Source organism: Microtus oregoni, unplaced genomic scaffold (assembly GCF_018167655.1).
Source record: "Microtus oregoni isolate MIOR12 unplaced genomic scaffold, Mior012 000011F_ref0000422, whole genome shotgun sequence".
NCBI lineage: Eukaryota > Metazoa > Chordata > Mammalia > Rodentia > Cricetidae > Microtus > Microtus oregoni.
The window spans coordinates 48,048,016-48,067,855 of NW_024543070.1; the positions used below are offsets into that span (position 1 = coordinate 48,048,016).

Consider the following 19,840-nt stretch of genomic DNA (forward strand, 5'->3'; position numbering starts at 1 on the left):
TTGAGGCTAGCCTGGTCTACAAAGTGAGTTCTAGGACAGCCTGAGATACACAGAAAAACTCTGTCTCAAAATAAAGAAACAAGAAACCCAAGGATAAAATATTACTTGAGTAAACAGGAAGTACAGCAGCAAGCGACTTCCAAAACTTAAACAAATGACAGAAGCAGATGGCTGCCTGGACAGACACCCAAGGTTCCTCTATAATGTTGGGAGTATCCATCTTTGGCCTACAGACCTAGAATATCTGACAGACTTCTCTGTGGAGCAGAAATTTTTAAAGGAGTGTCCTACTCTGTCTTGGCAAAGTTTGACAGTCACTTTTCTTTGTGTTCTACTGGTCCAGTTTGGAGAGTATACTGTCAGCAGTTGAGGCAAGAGCACTTTTCTTTGCCTAAATGTCTAGCTTTTACCATAAAAAAGCAAACTCCATATGGAGGTTCTTCGATGCCTATCACCTTTTTTTCTAAAATATTTATTTATTATGTATACAATATTCTGTCTGTTTATGCCTGCAGGCCAGAAGAGGGCACCAGACCCCATTACAGATGGTTGTGAGCCACCATGTGGTTGTTGGGAATTGAACTCAGGACCTTTAGAAGAGCGGGCAATGCTCTTAACCTCTGAGCCATCTCTCCAGCCCCCTATCACCTTTTTTTGAAGTAGATTGATGCCACCAGGAAGAGACATGTCTCATTGTCATATTCTGTAGCTCTTTGAAGTATTTGAAGGTCACCTATCTAAAATATATCTCTGTATGACCTTGAAGACATACCTAACATGGCTATAAGTTTGATAGTTATAGAAGACTGTTAACCTGTATTTATTACCCTAAATAGCTTTTAAAAACTAAAACTTTACGTAACCTTTTAAAATTACCTGCATAGGTAAAATACGTTAAACAAGAGTAGAAACATATATGCACTATAACAAAGTAACCTTAAATTTGTATCAATATACAAAAGTCCATACCAGTGTAAAATATTTGAGACTGGTGGCTGTTGAAAAGTAGACTCAACAGTCTACCCTTCAGTCTCATCATTTTATACTATATCCCCTTTTGTTCCTTCAGAAAGAGATCTTGAATCTAACTCCTTTGTCTAGTTTTTCCTGACTATGACCAATAACAACTTATACCAACCCCTTAATGATGTTGAGCATCTGTGACTCATTGAATGACCAAAGTTATCGGCTGTTCAGCTTTTTATTAAACCAATCCAAGTGACAAATCTTCACAGTGTACAAAAGATTATTCCACAACAGAGTAAGCTAAACTACATTCTCTGCTTACAACAAAATAGAGGTTCATAGGGAAACACTCACTTTTCACCTGGAGATCTCATCTCTAACTCAAGTGACTTTAGTTAAAGGGAATAAAAACTATTCTTCCAACCTTATGGGACATGATAAAAATATGTGTGTGTGTGTGTGTGTGTGTGTGTGTGTGTGTGTGTGTGTGTAAGGGTATATATTTTAAATTAAAAAATTCCTGTAAGACAGAAGCTTAGATCTCAATTGCTGTACATTGTTCCTGTCTTCATTCTCTTCTTGTTTGCCCTTCTGCTACCTCTTTGAGATTATAGAGAATATGAGAATAGCCCCCCAAGCTTATTTGACCACTTTGTCTCCAGTTGGTGGAACTCTCTGGGAAGGATTAGGAGGTATGACCCTGATGGAGGAGATGTGTTACTGGGGACAGGTTTTGAGGTTTCAAAAGACTCACATCATTCCCAGTGTGCTCTCTCTGCTTTATAATTGTGGGTCAGAATGTGAGCTCTCAGCTGTTCCTGCCATCATGTCTTTGCTCTGCCATCATGGACTCTAACCCCTGAAACTGTAAGCCAAATAAATGCTATCTTATATAATTTACCTTGGTCATGATTTTTTTTTACAGCAATAGAAAAGTAACTAAGACACTCTAAATTGCTTTTGTTCTGTTTTTGTTTAAAATTCTACTTCAGTTAAAATATTTTAAACACAGGGATTTTTTTTTGTGTCTTTGATTTTAAAGATTTGAAGATGGAATGTCTACAGGACAGTCAAGAGTTAAATATGCAAAAATTAAGGACTTCAGAACTCATACTTAATAAAGCGAAACAAAAAATGAGAGAACTTACAATTAACATCAGAATGAAAGAAGATCTGATCAAAGAGTTAATAAAAACAGGTAATGGTGTCTTGTGCTTGTGTGAGAAAGAAAAGTACCTGAGGTTGCCCTGATGTGGTGGCATGAAGCTCACAACCGCCCCTGTACTTGGGTGTGTCTCGCCAGCATGTGCACAAGTTTGTGAGGCCAGGACTTGCCTTGGAATTGCTCTCAATAGTGTTAGCTCTATGTAGATGAATTATGACATTTAGTATGTGGATCTAAAAGGAATATATTTATCTCAGCTTTCTTTTCTTCCTGTAGAGCATAGGATTAAACCCAGGACCTAGCTGAACCTCACCTCTATAATCCTAGCACTTTAGAGGATGAGGAGGATGATTTCTGTGAGTTCAAGGACAATCTGGACCAGCTAGTGAATTCCAGGCCAGTCTGGGCTACAGAGTGACATCACTCTGAACTACAACAACAGTAATAACAAAACCAAAGCAAAATCAGCTTAGGTGTTTGCATGTGCTGTTCAGTAAGTTGTGCCCTAACAATAATTGTCTCCCTCCCTCCCTCCTTTCCTCCCTCCCTCCCTCCCTCCCTCCTTCCCTCCCTTCCTTTCTTTCTTTTTGGTTTTTCAAGACAGAGTTTCTCTGTGTTGTTTGGAGACTGTCCTGGAACTCACTCTGTAGACCAGATTGGCCTTGAACTCACAGAAATCTGCTTGCTTCTGCCTCTGGAGTGTTGGGATTAAAGGCTGTGCCATCACTGCCCAGTTATTTTTTTTCAATAATGATTTTTAACTATTAGTCACCATTGACTTAAATAGTTCACTTTAATTTTTTTCTGTATTGGAGATTGAAACTGGGACTTTGAGCACCACACAAGTACTCTCCCAGTGGGCTATATCCCCAGCCTTATAGTTTATTATTAACATTAAATATTGTACTTTGGATATTTTGTACTTTTATTTCTCTCAAAGTGTAAAGATTTGGTCTTAAGAGTTACTTTCTTTGATGAGCCAAGCTTTTATCTCTTGTCCTGTGTCTGACTTTTGTCAGGTTGGGGTGGACACACATCGTAAGGCAGGTTAGGTTTGCCTTAAGGGCAACTTGGGCTCTTTGGTCTTTTTCTTCCCAGTAGTCTAAATGGTCAAACCTGACAAATTTGAACTTCAGTAAAGAATTGAAGGTGAAAGAGACACCATCTTTTATTTCTAATTCCTATGCAAAATGACTCTGGTCTCATTTAAGGGAACTGAAGAAAATGTTTCCTTGTGTGGGAGTGGGGTGAAGAGCTGTGTGTGCCTGCAGTGGCCAGAACAACTGGGGGTGTTCTGCCGTGGCCAGAGGACAGCCGTGGGTGTTCTGCAGTGGCCAGAGGACAGCCGTGGGTGTTCTGCAGTGGCCAGAGGACAGCCGTGGGTGTTCTGCAGTGGCCAGAGGACAGCCGTGGGTGTTCTGCAGTGGCCAGAGGACAGCCGTGGGTGTTCTGCAGTGGCCAGAGGACAGCCGTGGGTGTTCTGCAGTGGCCAGAGGACAGCCACGGGTGTTCTTCCGGCACTGTCCGCCTAGTTTTTGAGAGTCTCTTTCTGGCTGAAATACACCAAGTAGGCTAGGCTAGCACAAGTATGTGTCTCTGCACCTTCTCTCATTACATGGGTGCTGGCGATTGAGGTCCTCCTGGCAAAGGCAGCACTTTTATCAACCACATAAATTATGCTGAGTCTCAAATCTGTTCCAGTAAGAACATGGCTTCCCCGTTTCCATGTTCTTCATTACAAGCTGTTGTCTAGCTATGGGTCCTTCCAAAGTCGGCTTCATCCCTCATTCTTAGTGACATTCATGCACCATGTCACCCTCACTCCGGCGAGCACAGACATTTCATTAAGTTTGGCTGTGTTCCCTCAGATACCCCGTTAGGAGTGTGGGGAGCTGATCTAGGTTTGGGTTTCAGGATAGTGCTTCTGCAAGTAGAGACAGTTATTACCTCCTGGAATAAATGAGCTTTAGGAATGGGGTCTTACCCTGGAGATCACTGAGCACATATGCTTTTGTAGCTGTGTACGTCTGTGAGTGCTTCGACAGAGAAGGCTTCCAAGCTTTTATACAGGCGATCTTTTCCCTCATAGACAAAGATGGTGTGGGGCTTCCCTAACTTTATATTCTCAGTGAAGACTTCTCCCAAGCAACACCCATGCCAGTCATTAGTAATGACAGGGACATGGATACTGTATCTCATGTATTCCAATATGCTTTTTATGCCTAGTGTCTTATGAAATCAGTGTGTGTCTCTTCATTTTGAACAAGGTCTCGTTATGTAGACCCATAGAGATCTGCCTGTCTCTGCCTTCCCAGTTATTTTAGTGATTGTCTGTTGCTGTGAAGAGACACCATGACTAAGGCAGCTCAGAAGAAAGTGTTTAGTGGGGGCTTATAGTTTCAGATGGTGAGTCCATTACTGTTGTGGTGGGGAGCGTAGTAGCAGTTGGCACACGTGGTGCTGAAGTAGTAGCTGAGAGTTCTCATCCCAGTTTACAAGTTCTCTGCAAACTGGGAATAGTGAAGTTTAGGAAACCTCAAAGCCTACCCCCAGTGACACACTTCCTCAATAAAGCCTCCCTTCTGAGTCCTTCCCAAACAGTTTCACCAACTGCAAACCAAACATTCAAATACATGAGTCTATGGCTGCATCCATTCAAACCTCCCCAGTGTATGCCACACACCTCCACAGCGGTGCAGGGGGTAGAGGTGTGTACCTCACACCTCCACAGCGGTGCAGGGGGTAGAGGTGTGTACCTCACACCTCCACAGCGGTGCAGGGGGTAGAGGTGTGTACCTCACACCTCCACAGCGGTGCAGGGGGTAGAGGTGTGTACCTCACAATACTACAGCAATGTGTGTTGGGGGGTAAAGGTGTGTACTTTGTCAGTGTGTCATAAATCCATAGCAGCTCAGCATCTTTTTATGAAAAAATTGGCCCTATGACTTTTTTGATTAGTGGTTCATAAAACACTTTTTAAATAATGAATTGACAGCTACCTAAGGTTTGCTCAAGTCTGCAGAGTCGTGTGTGGTTTCTGCCAGCCTGCTAGTTGTATGTATTATTGTTATGTGCTCATAGAATTTTAGAGTGAGAGAGAAGCTATTTCACTGCTCATTCAGGTTAAGAACTCCACTTCATTCAACGAATACAGCTGTAGAGTATGTTGCATTGTTTCTGCTAATTTAAGCAGCAGCTGGGATTTTTTCCTCCTTCCAGGCAGGGTTTCTCTATTTAAAGCCTTAGCTGTCCTGGAGCTTGCTTTGTAGACAAGGGTGTCCTCAAACTCACAGAGATCCCCCTGCCTCTGCCTCTGCCTTCTGAGTTCTGGGAGCTGGCAGGAAAGGCGTGCGCCACCATACCCAGCACAACACCTGGGATTTACTGAGAACAACAGAGGAATTCATGGAGCTGGAAAGAGCCAAAACACAGTTCAGGCTCAGAAAGTGATCAATTGCAGGGATTGAGTTAATTCCCAGGACCCACACTGTAGAAAGAAGAGCCGACTCCTGAAGGTTAGCCTCAGGCCCCTCCACTTGCAGCACTGGACACACACACATGCAAAAGACATAGTTATATGTAAATAAAAATTTAAAATATTTAATTACTGTAATGAAATGAAAAATAGTTAGCTCTGTATTAAAGGATACTTTTAAAAATTAAATTAATTTATCTGTTGTGTGTCTTGTACATACATGCCACAGCATCGATACAGAGTCTATTCTTCTGTCATGGGTTCCCAGGATTGAACTCAGTTTGACAGGCTTGGCAGCAAGCGTCTTTACCTACTGAGCTATCTTGCTTGCCGTAGATTAAAGGTTTCCTAATAGATATAACAGCTGTATTGTGAACCTTATGTAGATCCTGATTAAAATAAACCAATTAAAAAGACATAGTAAAGCTGGAAGTGCGGGTCTGAAGCAGCAGGCACTCATGCTGTGCTGGGATAGAGACTTTGTGGTTTTGTCTGCACTTGACACAGGTAGTTTTCAGGGAATATAAATGGAATGATGTAATATCTGGGATCCAGCTGTGGTGGCGCACACCTTTAATCCTGGCACTCAGGAGGCAGAGACAGGTTGGTCTTTGTGAGTTTGAGACCAACCAGGACTATATAGCAAGATCTAGGCCACCCAGGGCTACATAGTGAGACCTTGTCTCAAAACAACAACAACAAAATAGTATCTGGGATCCATATTGAGGCAAACTGAAGTGAAAATAGGCTTTACTGAAATAGTTGCTACCAATACTGATCTCTTAAATCTAAGCAACGGGATACCATCTATTAGTCCTTTATTTTTAATATGTTAAAATATTTCATAATAAAGTTTCCATTTTTCTGGAGACAGGTTCCTGGCTGTACTGGAACTTACTCTGCAGACCAGGCTGGCCTCAAACTGACAGGGATCCACTTGCCTCTGCCTCCCAAATGCTGAGATTGAAGGCATTTGCCATCCCACCTGGCATAATAAAGTTTCTTAAGAAAAATATTTCGCCTGGCAGTGGTAGCATGTGCCTTTAATATTAGCACTTAAGAGGCAGAGGTATGCAGATCACAGTGAATTCAAGTCCAGCCTGGTCTACAAGACAAGTTCCGGGACAGCCATGGCTGTTTCGCAGAGAAACCCTGCCTCGAAGGAAAAAAAAAAAAAGCCTAACTGTTGTTTAAATTAGCAGAAAGTATTTCATATTGTTTTTAACTTAAGAAGACATCGTGGATAGTAAAAAGCTAAAGTATTCTAACTAAGAAGAAAAGCCCCTCCTAGGAGCTTTTATTCTTTTAATGTATGTGGATATTCACCAGTGTGCATGTGTGTACCACATGTGTGCCTGGTACCCACAGAGGCCAGAAGAGGACATTGGATTCCCTGGAACTGGAGCTTGGGTGCTATGTGGGTGCTGGGAAATAAACTCAGGTCTTCAGGAAGAGTAGCCGGTCTCTCTAACTGCTGAGCCACTTCTCTGGTCTTCTCATCTCTTAGATAAAGCTCCGCACTGGCAAACCTCAGCTGCAAATTTGGAAGATAGAAACAACTTGCTGGGGCTGAAGAGCCCCGAGTTTGCTTCCCAGCACTCACATGGGGCGGCTCATAAACCATTCCCCACTCCAGCTGCAGACCACTGGACAGCCTCTTCTGGCCCCAGTGGGTACCGCACACATGGACATCTACATATACAAATACACACGTTTGTTCATACATAACAAATTGATCTTATTAAACATTATAACATTAAAACACAAAGGATAAACTAGTGAAGAGATCAGCTAGAACCGGATGGGGACAGTTCTGAAGAGGGCTTGGAGGTCAAGCTGGGTGTTGAATGTAACTGCGTGTTGTTTTAGAGTAGAGGGCTGGAGCTGTGGTTTGTAATCACTCTTCTTCCTGTGTCTCGGTGAAGGTAACAATGCCAAGTCTGTGAGCAGACAGTATTCTTTGAAGGTAACAAAACTGGAACACGAAGCTGAGCAAGCGAGAGTGGAGCTCACTGAAACCCGAAAGCAGCTGCAGGAGCTGGAGAGCAAAGACCTTTCTGATGCTGCTTTGAAGGTAAAACTGCAGAAAGAGTTCCGTAAGAAGATGGACGCTGCCAAGCTGAGAGTTCAGGTGAGTGGCTGACCTCATACGGCCATCCTTCCTTGGCTTTGCTTGGTTTTGTGGTTTGAAACAGTCTCATGTTAGCCTTGGCTGTCCTGGGACTCACTGTGTGGACCAGGCTGGCCTCAAACTCAGAGATCTGTTTACCTGTTTTTCTGAGTGCTAGGATCAAAGGCATCCACCACCATGGCTGCTCACTGTCCTCAACGTGCTGTGCGCAAGCCCAGTAGAAATAAGTATCTTTAATCACCGCCCTTGGTGGTGGAGGTTTTTCCATTACTCACAAAGAAAGAAAGTTAAGTGACTCATCTCAAGTTGCAGAATGTAATACTAGTTTTCAGTACTGTAGTGTGCATCTTAGAATATTGAAATATTAGTGTTTTTATTCCAACAAAACAGTTTGTTTCCATTTTAAAACTTAATTTTTAAGGTTGTGAAAATGTTATATTTTCAAAGAGAGCTATATTCTGCATTCATACTATAATGCTGATACAGGTGTACTTCTGAGCCTCTGTGGAATAAATGTGGAATACAGTGACAGCCTTACTTGATTTTTAAATAAGTTTGTTATGCTGCACACTAATATTTAGTAGTATATTAAAAACACTCAAAATGGTAGCGTTGTTAAGTTTTGTTATTATCGTGGTAAGTGACAGAGCCAGCATAAGATTGCAGTATGCTGGTGGGACCTGTGTCACAGTGTTGGTTCATAATTTGCAATGAAATACAGTCAGTCAGTGCACAACTTCCTTCATCAAGAAATCTTGCATGACCAAGAATGTCAGAAATAGTCTTTTCTAGGGAAGGTCCCCCAATTGGCTGTCCAACACCAGGTGGCCAACTCTAACATCATATACATACAAGTAACATTATACAGACTGAGCAGTTGCATTTATATACTTAGGAATACACACACACACACACACACACACACACACAAAACAGCAATTAAAGAAGTAGAGACCATCAGTTTGAGAGAGATCAGGGAGCATGCAGAGAAGGTGAGGGAGGGAAGGGAAAGGAGGAAATGATGTGATTATATTTTAATTTCAAGAACTATATATAAGAAAAAGTCTTTAAGGAGCTGGTAAGATGGCACACTGCTATACTTCCAACATTCAGAGATCTGAGGATTGCAAGTTCAAGCCCAACCTGAACTCTTTTCTGTCTGACGTAAACAAGATGTCTTGCATGGAAATAATATTACCTCAGCCTAAAAGCATGCTTTGCAGTGCAAGCCGCAGTCTGACCAGGCTGGTTCATAGACTGACTTGGAATAGCACTGCTGTAAGTTGTACTGTTTCCATGAATATTTAAATCAGAACAAATTGTTTATATTAACAATCTTTTGCTATAATGAAGATAATAATTACTTATGACGTGTAAATTTATTAATGGCGTTTATAATTTTGTTTGTTTGTTTGTTTGTGAGATAGTCTCTTGGGTATCCTGGAACTTTCTGTGTAGAACAGGCTGGATTTGAACTTGTGGTCATCTTTTTGTTTTTGCCTTCTGAAGCTAAGATAGCCACCATTCCCTATTCCCGGAGCTTCTCCCAGTGCCATGATACAAGTCTTATATGTGTCGTTTGTTTGACTGGGATTACCTTGTAGCATGCTGGCATTTAATACCGCTATAAACAGTGGAAAACATGAGCATGTTTTAGTGCTGCTAACATAACTATAGACGTGGTGGGTTTTCAGGGCAGATGACAGTGCTAGTCAACTTCTTCAAAGATTGAATGATTCAGGCTACAGTTGAATCAGAAAAATAGGAGCGGAATATTGTGTAGTCGTGTACAAAGCAGGAAGTTTTAGACCTCCAGGAGCTATAGAAAAGACATGCATGTCTCCCTACATCTGATGAACATGCCACAAATAATTTGTCACAGGACAGTACAGGTAGATATAGAGTCTGGGGTAGCATAATTTTATTTATAAACTCAGTTTTGTGTTCTAATTTTTACCACATATGTGATCATCCTCCTCAGGCTTTACAGTGCTGAGAATATGGGTGTGAGCCCCTGTGCGTGCGTGTGTGTGTTAGAGAGAGAGAGATGTGTGTGTGTGTGTGTGTGTGAGAGAGAGAGAGAGAGAGGTGTGTATTAGAGAGAGAGAGATGTGTGTGTGTATTAGAGAGAAAGAAATGTGTGTGTGTGAGAGAGATGTGTGTGTATTAGAGAGAGGTGTGTGTGTGTGTGTGTGTGTGTGTGTGAGAGAGAGAGAGAGAGAGAGAGAGAGAGAGAGAGAGGGGTGTATTAGAGAGAGATGTGTATGTGTGAGAGAGAGAGAGGGGGGATTGTGTGAGAGAGAGAGAGAGGAAGAGAGAGAGAGAGATACAGTTTAATGAATACACTGCAGAGATTTGCAGACTATATACTAAACAGAATACTTCATGCCGTCTATATTTTAAATTAGACTCATCATAAAGCAAAAGAGGTGGTTTCCTCTGATTGTCAACACAGGTTTCAGCTTTCTTTGGATATCTGATGAAAGTACAGGGTTTTCTTCAATTACAGAGTTAGAAGTAAAAGATTCTAACTCAAACGCTTTTAAAAGGAGTGTAGAAAAGTAAGCATGTATTGATGAGCCTGACCAAAATAAATATAAATCCAAGACAGTGGCCACCCTTACCACTGAGGAAATGAGAGAAATATGCTTTCTTATTCTGGATTATTCCATGTGATCCCAGGTCTTACAGAAGAAGCAGCAAGATAGTAAGAAGCTAGCCTCACTTTCCATCCAGAATGAGAGGCGCGCCAGCGAGCTGGAGCAGAATGTGGATCACCTGAAATACCAGAAAGTGCAGCTGCAGAGAAGGCTTCATGAGGAGAGCGAGAAAAAGAAGCACCTGGATGCAGAGATTAAGAGAGACCAGCAAAAAATCAAAGTAATACTGTCCATACTTCCTGCTTAGCATTGTATGAGATGGCAAAGGCTCAGGCTGAAGCCCAGGCTCATTCGGCTGCCCTGTGTAGTGTCTCTGGCCTTGCCTGTGTTTCAGTGATGTCCTCTTTCCTGTAAAGCTCTCAGCCACATAGTAAAACCTGTTAATCAACTCTAAGGACTGCCTTGAAGGTTTTGACATCACAAGTTACAATGATAAAAACTCAGATCTTTAAGGATGTCAAAAATGTAAGCTTATAAAGGTCACTTTGTACACGGCACCATTTGTAAAGGACTGCTCATTTTCCAAAGTGCTTTGCCGTACGCTGTTCCTGCTGCTGGGTGGGAGAGTTCAGCTGGAGTGCTAGCATCCCCTTCAGAGTGCGAATGAGCCAGTCTGCATACCTGGTGTTCTATGGAGTGGATAGCTGGAAAGGAACATGGGCCAGCCTGCGATCTGGAGCCAGGCTGGCATTGTGTTCACCGCCAGCTTTCTCTGCTCCTGCACGAGGTGCATGGAGAAAAGCATTAGACCTCCCTGAGTTTGTTTCTTCTTAACTAAAGTTGCCTTCATCAGACTTAGCTCCAGGACTCTGGAAAAGAAGTGGACAATCCTAAAAATACTTCCTAGCTCTGTGTGCCAGGCTCCGTTCTGTTGAAACAGCAAACAGAACTCAAGGTTGCAGCATAATTAGAAATGCCCTAGGATGTTTTTAAGTGACGACTTATTTCTAGAGTGGTTGTAGAGACTCGGGAAACAAAAGACAATGGTGTCTGTTCCTGCAGCACCCACCTTCCTCCATTACCAGCATCCCAGATTAGATGTATTTTAACATGGGTTGTAATCTGCCTTCAGACCATTTCAAAGCCAACACAGAACCTAGTTATGGAACTTACGACGTATTTGCCCATCCTAAATTTTTTGGGGGGTGGAGGGGTCTTTATTATCCCTTTCCGTTTACTTAATATAACCTTTAGAGTTCAATTTGATCTTTTTTTTAAGTTTTTTTAATTGATATTTATTGAGCTCTACATTTTTCTCTGCTCCCCTCCCTGCCTCCCTTTCCCCACTTCAACCCTCCCCCAAGGTCCCCATGCTCCCAATTTACTCAGGAGATTTTGTCTTTTTCTACTTTCTACTCCCCATGTAGATTAGTTCTATGTATGTCTCTCTTAGTGTCCGCATTGTTGTTTAAGTTCTCTGGGATTGTGGTTTGTAGGCTGGCTTTCTTTGCTTTATTTTTAAAAGCCACCTATGAGTGAGTACATGTGATAATTGTCTTTCTGTGTCGGGGTTACCTCACTCAAAATAATGTTTTCTAACTCCATCCATTTTCCTGCAAAATTCAAGATTTTTCCTGCTGTGTATACTCCATTGTGTAAATGTACCACATTTTCTTTATCCATTCTTCGGTTGAGGGGCATTTAGTTGTTTCCATGTTTTGGCAATGCAAACAAAGCTGCTATGAACATAGTTGAGCATATGTCCTTGTGGCATGATTTGGATATATACCCAAAAGTGGTATTACTGGGTCTTGAGGAAGGTTGTTTCCTAATTTTCTGAGAAATCACCACATTGACATCCAAAGGAGTTGGTACCAGCTTGCATTCCCACCAGCAATGCAGAAGTGTTCCCTTTTATTCATAACCTCTCCAGCATAAGTTGTAATCAGTGTTTTTGATCTTGGTCTTTCTTACAGGTATAAGATGGAATCTCAGAGTCATTTTGATTTGCATTTCTCTGATGACTAAGGATGTTAAACATTTCCTTAAGTGTCTTTCAGCCATTTTAGATTCCTCTGTTGAGAATTCTCTGTTTAGGTCTGTATTCCATTTTTTTTTATTTGATTATGTGTTCTTTTGGTTATAATTTCTCGAGTTCTTTGTATATTTTGGAGATCAGACCTCTGTCTGATGTGGGGTTAGTGAAGATCTTTTCCCATTCTATAGACTGTTGTTTTGTCTTGTTGACCATGTCCTTTGCTTTACAGAAGCTTCTCAGTTTTAGGAGGTCCCATTTATTAATTGTTTCTCTCAGTGTCTGTGCTGCTGGAGTTATATTTAGGAAGTGGTTCCCTGTGCCAATGCATTCAAGTGTATTTCCCACTTTCTCTTCTATAAGGTTCAGTGTGGCTGGCTTTATATTGAGGTCTTTGACCCATTTGGATTTGAGTTTTGTTCATGGTGATAGATATGGGCCTATTTTCTTTCTTTCTTTCTTTCTTTCTTTTTTTTTTTTTTTTTTTTTTGTTTTTCGAGACAGGGTTTTTCTGTGGTTTTGGAGCCTGTCCTGGAACTAGCTCTTGTAGACCAGGCTGGTTATGGGCCTATTTTCATTCTTCTACATGTTGATATCCAGTTATGCCAGCACCACTTGTTAAATATACTTTCTTTTTTCCATTTGATATTTTTTGCTTCTTTGTCAAAAATCAAATGTTCGAAGATATATGGATTGATATCTGGGTCTTCTATTCGGTTCCATTGGTCCTCCTGTCTGTTCTTATGCCAATACCAGGCTGTTTTCAGTACTGTAGCTCTGTAGTAGAGTTTGAAGTCAGAGATTGTGATGCCTCCAGGAGTTCTTTTATTGCACAGGACTGTTTTGGCTATCCTGGGTTTTTTGCTTTTCTGTATGAAGTTGAGTACCATTCTTTCGAGGTCTTTGAAGAATTTTGCTGGGATTTTGATTGGCATTGTATTGAATCTGTCCATGCTAAATTTTTTATTATAATTTTTTGTTGGAATATAATTTCTTCACCATACAATGGGCTTTGATATATTGTTAAATTTTATTTTTATTATAATTTTTAATTTTTCATTCTTGCACTTATTTTTGTGTGTGTGTGGAAGTCAGAGGACAAGGTGCAGGAGTCTGTCCTTTCCTTCCACTCTCCTCACATCTGAGGAGTTTGTGAGTCAAACTCTTGTCGGCAGGCTTGGTGACAAGCGCCTTGCCTACTGAGCCAGCTTGTTAGCCCTGTCAATTTTCATGAAGTATGACAAAATATATATAATATAAAACTTACCATCCAACGCTTATAAATGTTTAATTATGTGGCATTAATTATATTCACAGCGAGGTGCAGCCATCATAGTTGTTTTTTAAACATTGTCAAGACTTCAGAGAGAAACTCCGTAACTGTTAATAGCAATCCCTGTCCCCCTTTCCTCAGCTCCCGATAAGCTCTGATGGATCTTGTCTCTGTGAATCTGCATTTTCATGTATTTCTTGTACATGGGATGATCCGTCCCTTGGCATTCGTTGGTGTTGTAGGACCTGTCGGAGCCTCACCCCCCTCACTGTGGCACTGGGCGCAGTGTGTGTGTGCCAGCTCCTGAGGATGAGACAGGCTGGCTTGTCATCAGTTTGAAGCCAGCCTGGGCAAACAGCAAGACCATCACCCCTCTCCCAACAGGGTTTCTCTGTGTAGACCTGGCTGTCCTGGAACTCCCTCCAGAGACCAGGCTGGCCTTGAACTCACAGAGATACACCTACCTCTGCTTCCCAAGGGCTGGGACTAGAGGCGTGCACCACTGTGTCCGGCCTGTTTATTCGTTTCACTTTTACCCATCAGTGGATGCTGAGGTTGGACTTTCTAGCTGTTGTTCATAAGAACATTGATGTGGTATTGTTGCCTTTTAAATTTACAAGTGTTTAAGTTCCTTTAGCTTTCTGAGGAGCTGCCAGTGGCTGGGTTTTTATAGCAACAGCAGCATCATTTTTGCATTCCTACTAGCAACACAGAGTAGATTTTATTATAACATTTTCTGGCCTCGAACTCACAGAGATCCGCCTGCCTCTCCCTCCCAAGTGCTGGGATTAAAGGTGTGTACCACCACAACCTGGCTCTTTTTATTTATTCTTATACATCACATCCCTAGTGTAGTTTCTCTCTCTCCACTTCTTCAGCTTCCTCCCCCCACACACCTCCCTCTCTTCCCCAGATCCACTCCTCCATTTCCCTTCAGAAAAGAGCAGGCCTCTCAAGGATATCAAACAAATCTAGCATAGCAAGTTACAATAAGACCAGGCACATCCCCTCTCGTTTAGGATTTATGAGGAAAAGGCAGGCAAAAGAGTCAGAGACAGTCCCCACTTCCACTGCTGGGCGTCCCACAAGAACACCAAGCTACACAACCATAATGTATATACAGAGGACTTAGCTCAGACCCATGCAGGCTCCATGTTCTGGTCTCTGTGAGTCCCTGAGAGCCCTGCAGAGTTGAATCTGTGGGCCATATTCTTCTGTCTTTGACTCCTCTGGCTCCTGCAGTCTATCCTCTCCCTCTGGTCTGCCTAACGTTTGCTTGCGGATCCCTGCATCTGCTCACATCAGCTGCTGGATAAAGCTGGATAATGACTGGGCTAGGCGCCAGTCCATGAGTATAGCAGGATATCATTAGGAATCATTTTATTGACTTTGTTTTGTCAGCCGTGTTTGGTTCTCTCCCAGGTCTCTCTGGGAGGTCCAGCCTTAGGCTCCTGGCCCTCCAGGGACTCTCAGGCATGGGCTCCCTCTTGTGGTCTGGGCCTCACTTTGGACCTTTATTGGCCTCTTCCATAAGTTTTGCACCACATTTACCCCAGCAGGACAAGCTGTAGGTTGGAGGTTTTGTGGGTGGTAGTCCCACCACCGGAAGCCTTGCCTGGTTACAGAAGATGGCTGGTTTAGGCTCCACATCCCCCATTCCAAGGAGTCTTCACTAGGGTCAGCTTCACAGATTCCAGGGAGTTCCCACTGCTCTAGGTTCTACATTGGTCTCCTAATGCCTCCCCATTTAAAATCATCTCTTCCAGTACTCTCTTCCTGTTCCCATCCCCACCTGCCCTACCCACCCTTGATATCTTTTCTATTTCCCCTTCCCAGGGAGATCCATGCATCCCTCTTGAGCCCTCCTTGTTATTTAGCCTCTCTGGGTCTGTCGTATGGATATCCTTTACTTTACAGCTAGTATCCACATATAAGTGAGTGCATGCCATGTCTGTCTTTCTGGTCTGGGTTACTTCACTCAGGATGATCTTTTCTAGTTCCATCCATTTGCTTGCAAATTTTATGTTATCATTTTTTTGGCAGCTAAGCAATACTCCATTGTGTAAATGTACTACATTTTATCTGTTCTTCATTTGAGGGGCATCCAGGTTGTTTCTAGTCTGTGACTCTTTTGAATAAAGCTGCTATGAACACACTTGAGTTAGTGTCCCCACTGTAGGATGGAGCATCCTTTGGGTATACTCCCAAGAGTGGTATAGCTGGGTCTATGAATAGATAAAATTCCCAGGATTTTCAGGAACTGCCATACTGATTTTCATAGTGGCTGTACAAGTTTACGCTCCCACCAGCCATGGAGGAGTGTTCCCTTGCTTCACATCCTCGCTAGCATGAGCTGTCACTTGTGTCTTTGATTAACCGTCCTGACAAATGTAAGATGGAGTCTCAGAGTTGTTTTGATTTGCATTTCCTTGGTGGCTAAGGATATTGAACATTTCTTTAAGCGTTTCTCAGTCATTTTAGATTCTTCTGTTGAGAATTCTGTTTAAATCTGTACTCCATTATCTGGTTTGTTGATGTCTAGTTTCTTGAGTTCTTTATATATATTGGGTAGTAGCACTCTTTCAGATGTTGAGTTGGTGAATATGACATTTTCCCACATGGACCTACTATATTTGGATGTCTCCTGCTTCCCCCTGCTATCCCTTTACCCCCCTCTCACTCCTGTTAACCCCTTTCTCTTCTAATCCCACTTTGCTCCCCTTCATTTTCCTCTTTTATTTATTTTGCTGTTGCCCACTGCTCATTTGAGTTGTGTACAGGAGCGTGTATTCCTTACCAGCAGCTATACCACTGCAGAGAGTGTTCTCCCTCCCCTGTCAACTGCTCACAAATCCTTGTTGGGGGGAGGGGGCCATGAGTCCCGCCCCTTTCCATGGCAGGGTGTTGAAAGGCCCAGTCATATGGGGTATAATGCTATTCTGTTTTTCTATTTTGAGGCAAGGTCTCATATAGTTGAGCCTGGCCTCCAACTCACTATATAACCAAAGATGGCCTTGATGAACATCCGATCCTCCTCTCCCTGCGTGCTGGGATTCCAGGCTTGCACAGCCATGCCCCGTTTATGTGGTGCTGGGGACTGAACCCAGGACTTCTGCCTCCTAGACAGGACTTGAGCCAGTTGAGCTGCGCCCTCATCACATCCCTGCAATGTTTTTGACGTCAAGTCCAAGGCCATGAAGAACTTAGCCTGTATTTGCTCGCAGAAGCTGTATGGTTGTAGCTTATACAGTCAGCTTGTTAATCTGTTTGGTGTTGGTTTTCATATTTGATGTGATGCACAGGCCTGGCTTCATTCATTTGCATGTAGAATTATAGTTGTACCAGCACCCTCTGTTGAGGATGCTATTCTTTCTTCCTGATGGAACTGACAAGGGTGTTGTCAAAACTAAGTTTGGGTTGGGAAATGGTGGACATTGGTTGAAGGGTACAAAGCTAGATGGGTGAGTCCAGACTTCTGACGGGCAGATGACTGACGACAGCTAACAAATGGTGTATTTAAAGAAAGCTGGATCTAATGACTCAGGCTTGGAATTCCCACATTCAAGGGGCTGAGGCAGGAGGATTGCAAATTCAAGGTCAAAATAGGCTGTATCTTGAGATCCTGTCTCCAAAAAAAACTTGGCCCCCGGACTAGAGATTGGGAAGAGTAAAGGAACAAGATAGCCCAGCATCCTCAATCCTGGGTCCCAGGGCTAGGGAGGGGCAGAAGACCGCACTCAGGGTGAGTGTCAGAACAGAGGGGAACCCAGAGGAGAAGTAAAAAGAAGGGATGTGACGTAGCTAAAGGTGGGAGGCAGAGGCCAGACACCCAGGATAGCTCAGCAGACGGGGAGGGGAGTGGACAGGGCAAACCCATCTGGTCTGCTGAATGCAGTTAGAGATTAGTTGAGGGGGGCGTTGAGCATGAAGGAGAGAGAATCACTGGCTGTGCTCAGATGCTGGCCCTGACTGTTGAAGTCTGCATGTGAGTACGGGTGCTGGGCTTGCTCGGTATGGCCCCTAGTATAGCCTAGCATGGGTGCTGCGCCTGTCTGTGGGCCACTGGGCTCTCTGGCTTAGGTCACATCCCCACCTCATGGAAGACTGTGGGAAGACTGTGTGGTTGAAAGTTTCCCTCTTTACTTAGAGGTATTCTCCAGCTCAGATCTCAGAATACAGCCCTGTGACATTTGTTTTGGATTTTCGGAATGAGACATCCCAGGAGGGACCATTGCCTCTAACTTGTCCATGCTGTTTGAGTGCTGAGAAGAGAGGGTTTTCCTGGTTTCCTTCCCTCTGCCAGTGTAGTCTGCTGCAAGCACCTCCTCTCCCTCCCCCCCTCCCTTCCTCCCCCTCCTTTCTTCCTTCTCCCTCCACACCCTCGGTCCTATAGAACTACCTGTGCAGTTTCTGAGGCTTGCCTTTGTCCTGCTCTGTCATTCTGTAGGCTGCAGTTGTCCTTAACCAGTCAGGGACAGGCCCTCTAGAACAGACTCCCCACTTTTCTCCTCTCTTCTGTTTTCCAAACTTCCCTTTCTTTGCTGCTGAAAATGGTGTTTGCCATTGCCTACCACCTTGGAGGGCAGTGCCCTCCAGCTGTCCCTGGAGCAAGTTCTAGAGGGCAGCCTGAGAGTGGGTGTTACTGCCATCTTCCGGAATGTCGGTTGCCAGTTTGTAGTGTTTCTAATTCTGTCTCTGTTGTAAGCAACTCAGGGCCTTGGTCTCTGTTCTTCCATCCATATAAGGATCAGGCCTGCCTGTCAGACTGTGCTTTGAGGGTTTCACGTAACACAGGCCAACGCTTACCTCAGACAGAGTGCTGTCTAAATCCATGCTATAACCTGCTGAAATGAAACTCTACCTACAGCTTGAACTTTTACACTCTGCAGTAATTGTTCAGTGTAGGTATTCCAGGAAAAGAAACAGATTGCTCCAAGTGTAGTAAGATTATATTCATTCCTGTAAAACAAAGAACCATGCTCAGTCCAAAAGGAGGTAACTTAGTCTGTCTGTCCTCTTCATACTTATCTAAACCATTTCCAGAGCATAGAATGGCTTGTTCACAGGCTCGTCTTCCCTGCTTTGTCTTAGCTGCACTAGACTGGGAACTCAGGGTCTTTTATGGATGAGGCTTGCACTGGCCACCTGAGCCACATCCCTGTGGTGAAGATTTGGCTTTTGCTTGGCTTTGAGACAGAGTGTGTCTCTGTCACTCAGGCTGACCTACAGCATGTGCTCCTGCCCCAGCCTCCAGAGTGCTTTGGTTACAGTCATAGACAGACACCATACTGAGCTTTTGCAAAGAAATATGAGAGAATGTCTAAAATTATGGGTTGTGCTGTGGTGCTGAGCTTTATTAGTTATACCCACCTGTTTCCTTCTTACATGGAGTTTACAGTAGTCCTGTTTCCGTGCTGTCTCTGCAAGGGACAAATGTAGCAAGCTTTCTTGTTGGACTCTCTTTGGATGGCCAGCCCAAAAGTAACGACATAGAGACTTGGATTTAATTATGAAGGCTTAGTCTTACCTTAGGCTTGCCCCCAATAGCTCTTATAACTTAAACTAATCTGCATTCTACCAAGTGATGTCTTTACCTCTTCTCATTTCTATGTGTTTAACTTGTTCTGTATCTCTTGGTATCTTCTGCATGCCCAGATTCTTCTCAGTTTTCCTCTGCCTGGAAATCCTGTCTATGCCTCTTGCCTAGATACTGGCCATTCAGCTTTGTAGACAAGTTTCTGTCCCACCTGGCCCCACAGCAGTTCAGTCCCAAAGAAACACACAGAGGCTTGTATTAATTATAAACTGTTTGGGGTGTTAGCTCAGGCAGCTCTTAGAACTTAAATTAACCCATAATTCTTGTCTATTTTTAGCCACGTGGCTTGGTACCTTTCTGTAATAAGGCATTCTCATCTTGCTTCTTCTGGGCCTGGGTGGTGACTGACTCTGCCTTTCCCCTTCCCAGAACTCTCTTAGTCTGGTTGCCCTGCCTATACTTTCTGCCTGGCTACTGGCCAGTAAGTGTTTTTATTAAACCAGTATGAGTGACAAATCTTTACCATGTAAGGGCATTATCCCATGGCATTTCCCCTCTTTTTCTTTTCAAAACAAGAACTCTGAATCTAATCTCCTTACTTTAGATTTTTTCCTGATCATTATTTATAACAACTTGTAACCAACACACTAAATAAAGAC

At 43.1% G+C, this 19,840-nt stretch overlaps 1 protein-coding gene across 1 annotated transcript in view; it reads left to right on the forward strand.

Annotated features, from left to right (window-relative positions):
- The window catches only part of LOC121453347 (kinesin-like protein KIF27), a 64,447-nt gene that overhangs the window by 24,805 nt on the left and 19,802 nt on the right, over positions 1 to 19,840 (forward strand). The window contains exons 8-10 of the mRNA XM_041660063.1: positions 2,009 to 2,164; positions 7,532 to 7,737; positions 10,420 to 10,617. Of these exons, the coding sequence (XP_041515997.1) occupies positions 2,009 to 2,164; positions 7,532 to 7,737; positions 10,420 to 10,617 (560 nt within the window). The remainder of the gene's footprint in view (positions 1 to 2,008; positions 2,165 to 7,531; positions 7,738 to 10,419; positions 10,618 to 19,840) is intronic.